The following is a 6565-nucleotide window of genomic DNA, read 5'->3' as shown; positions in this document are numbered from 1 at the left end:
TATTTTTACGTATATTATTTGTGTTACCAAGAAGTTAGTTTGTTTAATTTTATGAAACATTTAAAGTTTAGTTTGGTTTTCGGTAAATGTTCATCGGTATTTTTTTGTTTTGCAGGAAATGAGTCGAGACCAATACAAAACGATTAACAATGATGAAATAACAATGAAAATGAAAGAACTTGAAAACAAAATTGATTTCGTTAAAATGGATGTAGTGAGAAAAACTTTCTGTACATTTTTGAATAAAACAAAATTGAAAATAAAACACAAAGAATAACTTTTAAATTGTACTCTTGCCTTTCCTTCTTTTTGAATTTATCCAATAAAACTTTGTGATTACTATGATCTTTTATAAAATAAAAACACTTTTTTTTAATTACGACGCAGGTGAAAGACCACGAAGAATATAAAAATTCTAGTAATAACGATATCACTACTAAACTAAATGCACTTGAAGACAAAATCAATTGTTTAGCAAAGGAAATGGTAAGAGATCTTCGCTGAGTTAAAAATTACACTAAACAACTTTCTTAATAAAACAATTTTGACAACAACTACCTAATGGGATTCTAATTTTTAAGTTTTTTTGTAATTTTATATTAACTTTTTGAAGTTAGATTAAACATGTAATAATATGAAATTAATATTTTGTCTCTTATGCAGGAAACGAGTCAGGAGTATTACAAAAACTCAAATAATGAAGTATTAACTAAAAAACTAAAAGATCTTGAAGTCAAAGTAGACTCATGTGCAAATGATGTGGTATATAAATAACTATTAATTTTATTATTTTATTTAAAACTTGGAGTTGTACCCTTTTAACAAAAATGAAGCAAATGTTTGAAAATTTTTGCATTGTTTTGTACCTATTATAAAAAAAATGTATTGTCTTTTTTTTTTTTCAGGCACAAATGTTTTTCATTACTATATTGTTTATGCATGATATGGGTTAGGAACCTTTTAAAATATCAACCAATAAAACAATGACAATAAAAATACATACTAGAATACAAAATAGACGCTATAGGAAATGCAGTGTCAAGAAAAATCCTTCAATAACATATGTTTAACATTAATACATACTTAAAATTAATATCAGATTTAATTGGTTATGTAACTCTCAAATATAATCCATTTGTTGACAGCTAAATAATAACTAATAAGCAAAACAGGAGAAAAAATAAATAAAGTAAAAAATGCCTTCAAAATATGAAATAAAAAATATTTAGAAGCATTTTTTTTAGAATTTTATCAAACAAACTAATTTGTTATAAAAAGAAACAAAAATTTTTCTTTTGTTGATAATAATAATAATTAAAATGCTGTTGAGATAGAGCGCCAAACAATATCTATGACAGCCAACACAGTAGATTTCATTTAATTTAGCTGCAACCTGTTTTTCTTGTTCAATTTTATCTGCAAGTCAATCAGCTCAAGTTTGGATTTAAACTCTTTGACTGATGAAATTTCCACTACCGATTCGTGTAAAATATTTCATCCAAAGACAACGCTGTTTGTGAAGAAGTGTTGTCTACTTAAACAATATTTACCAAACTCTAATTTAGCACTATGTTCATTACCTCTAGCGTTGGTTAATGAACCTGTTGTATTGATTGATTAAATTTCTATCTGGACTTTCTTCATATAAATAGATTCAAAACAATTTTATAATTTCTATTGCTGTATAAGGTCATCTCTTTGTCTTAGAACGTCTAAAGTTGTTAAATCTAAAACTTTTAGTCTTTGCTTATATCCCAGATGTTATAATTGTAGCCATTCCTATCATTATGTAAATACGCTCTGAAACTTTTCAATAGCTCATTTTGTAATAGAAGATTAGTAACAAAACTCAAAATAAGCGCAATTTCTTTGTATATAATGTTGTGTTTGTGTAAAAAAATATATATAAATATATAGATATGTACAGATATAAATATACATATATTTAAAAAATTACTTTTCGATAACTTTACTAATTGCTTTTGTTATAAAATCTGTTTTATTTAAATCTAAATCATGTTATTCTTAAACTCAAACTGCGAGAATTAAAATTTAAAGATTCTTTTTCCTCTATTGTTTCTAAAAGTTTTTTAACATAAACTTGGAGTATTCGAAGAAAAGTAAAAAAATTTGTAATTTTGCCCAAATAAGTAAATAAATGTTGAAACACGTTATCAACTTTGTTTTGTCTATAACATTATTTGAAAATCTTTTGTTAACAGTCTTTAGCTATACGGCTGTTGTGCTGTTGTGTTTTCATGTTCTTTAGTAAAAGTTAAGAAGGTTTTTCTTACTTACGAGTTGATATTTTTTAACACGGTGAATAAACTAACCTAAAAAACGCATAAGGTTTAATAAACCTTTTGCATTTCAAAAAAGGCTTTGCAAATGCTACTCTGTTAAAGCTGTGTTGGTCGAACTTGCTGTCTTCAAAAAACTCTAAATATTTTTACAAATATTTAAAAGTACGCAAGAAACTATGTTAAAAACTATTGAACAAGGCAAATAATATAAAGCTGATATCTCCATATTTGTTTAAATCCGTAAGCTGTAATAACCACAAACATGCGAAACTTGCTTTTTGTTCAAAAATAAAAATTAACTTCTATTCTTAGCCATAAATATAAATCTACTTAAAGTATAACCGATTTTGACTGTTTCATAAGTTTTGTTTTTAATTGAGGATCTATTTATGATTTTGTGGTAATAGTTATAAGCAAGTTTTACGAAGACTGACACATTCATATGGGATCATAACATGATAACAACTTAGTAAGAAATAATGAAAAACTATTGATAAAACGATTATACAATATTGAATTCGACTTTTATTTGAAAAGAAGAAATTCTAGTTTTTAGTCTAAAACTGAGATTGATTTAAAAAAATCTTAACAACTGCTCATGTTTTAGTGTTATAAAAGTATCATATATTAATCTTGCGAAGATGTTTTAAGAACACTTAAATGTAACTTAAAATCGTTGTCATGTTACGATAAGATTTTTAAAATAAACTTGCTTAAGACTAAACTCGGGAAGCAGTTTCTTTTGTCAAATAATCGTTCATTTGATCTCATTCGTTTAACTGTGTTTGCAATTTTTAAAAATAATGTTATTTTTAAAGTATCAAAACTGTTTTAACTTAACATTACTTGAAGTTGGCAGGAAATATATTATATCTGATAAATCAACTGTAATTGTCTGAAATAAAACTTTGTTTTTAAGACAACTTATTCAACAAACTCATTAACTTTTAAAGTATTTGATTATCGAAAAAACGCAGGTTTAAGAAAATGTTATTTTTACGTATATTATTTGTGTTACCAAGAAGTTAGTTTGTTTAATTTTATGAAACATTTAAAGTTTAGTTTGGTTTTCGGTAAATGTTCATCGGTATTTTTTTGTTTTGCAGGAAATGAGTCGAGACCAATACAAAACGATTAACAATGATGAAATAACAATGAAAATGAAAGAACTTGAAAACAAAATTGATTTCGTTAAAATGGATGTAGTGAGAAAAACTTTCTGTACATTTTTGAATAAAACAAAATTGAAAATAAAACACAAAGAATAACTTTTAAATTGTACTCTTGCCTTTCCTTCTTTTTGAATTTATCCAATAAAACTTTGTGATTACTATGATCTTTTATAAAATAAAAACACTTTTTTTTAATTACGACGCAGGTGAAAGACCACGAAGAATATAAAAATTCTAGTAATAACGATATCACTACTAAACTAAATGCACTTGAAGACAAAATCAATTGTTTAGCAAAGGAAATGGTAAGAGATCTTCGCTGAGTTAAAAATTACACTAAACAACTTTCTTAATAAAACAATTTTGACAACAACTACCTAATGGGATTCTAATTTTTAAGTTTTTTTGTAATTTTATATTAACTTTTTGAAGTTAGATTAAACATGTAATAATATGAAATTAATATTTTGTCTCTTATGCAGGAAACGAGTCAGGAGTATTACAAAAACTCAAATAATGAAGTATTAACTAAAAAACTAAAAGATCTTGAAGTCAAAGTAGACTCATGTGCAAATGATGTGGTATATAAATAACTATTAATTTTATTATTTTATTTAAAACTTGGAGTTGTACCCTTTTAACAAAAATGAAGCAAATGTTTGAAAATTTTTGCATTGTTTTGTACCTATTATAAAAAAAATGTATTGTCTTTTTTTTTTTTCAGGCACAAATGTTTTTCATTACTATATTGTTTATGCATGATATGGGTTAGGAACCTTTTAAAATATCAACCAATAAAACAATGACAATAAAAATACATACTAGAATACAAAATAGACGCTATAGGAAATGCAGTGTCAAGAAAAATCCTTCAATAACATATGTTTAACATTAATACATACTTAAAATTAATATCAGATTTAATTGGTTATGTAACTCTCAAATATAATCCATTTGTTGACAGCTAAATAATAACTAATAAGCAAAACAGGAGAAAAAATAAATAAAGTAAAAAATGCCTTCAAAATATGAAATAAAAAATATTTAGAAGCATTTTTTTTAGAATTTTATCAAACAAACTAATTTGTTATAAAAAGAAACAAAAATTTTTCTTTTGTTGATAATAATAATAATTAAAATGCTGTTGAGATAGAGCGCCAAACAATATCTATGACAGCCAACACAGTAGATTTCATTTAATTTAGCTGCAACCTGTTTTTCTTGTTCAATTTTATCTGCAAGTCAATCAGCTCAAGTTTGGATTTAAACTCTTTGACTGATGAAATTTCCACTACCGATTCGTGTAAAATATTTCATCCAAAGACAACGCTGTTTGTGAAGAAGTGTTGTCTACTTAAACAATATTTACCAAACTCTAATTTAGCACTATGTTCATTACCTCTAGCGTTGGTTAATGAACCTGTTGTATTGATTGATTAAATTTCTATCTGGACTTTCTTCATATAAATAGATTCAAAACAATTTTATAATTTCTATTGCTGTATAAGGTCATCTCTTTGTCTTAGAACGTCTAAAGTTGTTAAATCTAAAACTTTTAGTCTTTGCTTATATCCCAGATGTTATAATTGTAGCCATTCCTATCATTATGTAAATACGCTCTGAAACTTTTCAATAGCTCATTTTGTAATAGAAGATTAGTAACAAAACTCAAAATAAGCGCAATTTCTTTGTATATAATGTTGTGTTTGTGTAAAAAAATATATATAAATATATAGATATGTACAGATATAAATATACATATATTTAAAAAATTACTTTTCGATAACTTTACTAATTGCTTTTGTTATAAAATCTGTTTTATTTAAATCTAAATCATGTTATTCTTAAACTCAAACTGCGAGAATTAAAATTTAAAGATTCTTTTTCCTCTATTGTTTCTAAAAGTTTTTTAACATAAACTTGGAGTATTCGAAGAAAAGTAAAAAAATTTGTAATTTTGCCCAAATAAGTAAATAAATGTTGAAACACGTTATCAACTTTGTTTTGTCTATAACATTATTTGAAAATCTTTTGTTAACAGTCTTTAGCTATACGGCTGTTGTGCTGTTGTGTTTTCATGTTCTTTAGTAAAAGTTAAGAAGGTTTTTCTTACTTACGAGTTGATATTTTTTAACACGGTGAATAAACTAACCTAAAAAACGCATAAGGTTTAATAAACCTTTTGCATTTCAAAAAAGGCTTTGCAAATGCTACTCTGTTAAAGCTGTGTTGGTCGAACTTGCTGTCTTCAAAAAACTCTAAATATTTTTACAAATATTTAAAAGTACGCAAGAAACTATGTTAAAAACTATTGAACAAGGCAAATAATATAAAGCTGATATCTCCATATTTGTTTAAATCCGTAAGCTGTAATAACCACAAACATGCGAAACTTGCTTTTTGTTCAAAAATAAAAATTAACTTCTATTCTTAGCCATAAATATAAATCTACTTAAAGTATAACCGATTTTGACTGTTTCATAAGTTTTGTTTTTAATTGAGGATCTATTTATGATTTTGTGGTAATAGTTATAAGCAAGTTTTACGAAGACTGACACATTCATATGGGATCATAACATGATAACAACTTAGTAAGAAATAATGAAAAACTATTGATAAAACGATTATACAATATTGAATTCGACTTTTATTTGAAAAGAAGAAATTCTAGTTTTTAGTCTAAAACTGAGATTGATTTAAAAAAATCTTAACAACTGCTCATGTTTTAGTGTTATAAAAGTATCATATATTAATCTTGCGAAGATGTTTTAAGAACACTTAAATGTAACTTAAAATCGTTGTCATGTTACGATAAGATTTTTAAAATAAACTTGCTTAAGACTAAACTCGGGAAGCAGTTTCTTTTGTCAAATAATCGTTCATTTGATCTCATTCGTTTAACTGTGTTTGCAATTTTTAAAAATAATGTTATTTTTAAAGTATCAAAACTGTTTTAACTTAACATTACTTGAAGTTGGCAGGAAATATATTATATCTGATAAATCAACTGTAATTGTCTGAAATAAAACTTTGTTTTTAAGACAACTTATTCAACAAACTCATTAACTTTTAAAGTATTTGATTATCGAA

At 25.3% G+C, this 6565-nt stretch overlaps 1 protein-coding gene across 2 annotated transcripts in view; it reads left to right on the top strand.

Annotated features, from left to right (window-relative positions):
- Positions 1-6565, top strand: part of LOC136083868 (repetitive organellar protein-like) — a 140691-nt gene that overhangs the window by 117115 nt on the left and 17011 nt on the right. For both annotated transcript variants that reach the window (XM_065803775.1, XM_065803776.1), the window contains exons 9-14: positions 116-214; positions 388-486; positions 664-762; positions 3410-3508; positions 3682-3780; positions 3958-4056. In XM_065803775.1, the coding sequence (XP_065659847.1) occupies positions 116-214; positions 388-486; positions 664-762; positions 3410-3508; positions 3682-3780; positions 3958-4056 (594 nt within the window). The remainder of the gene's footprint in view (positions 1-115; positions 215-387; positions 487-663; positions 763-3409; positions 3509-3681; positions 3781-3957; positions 4057-6565) is intronic.

The sequence above is a fragment of the Hydra vulgaris genome, chromosome 08 (assembly GCF_038396675.1).
Source record: "Hydra vulgaris chromosome 08, alternate assembly HydraT2T_AEP".
Classification (NCBI taxonomy): domain Eukaryota; kingdom Metazoa; phylum Cnidaria; class Hydrozoa; order Anthoathecata; family Hydridae; genus Hydra; species Hydra vulgaris.
Note: the sequence above shows the minus strand (reverse complement) of the source record. Positions and strands in the feature narration are given on the sequence as shown.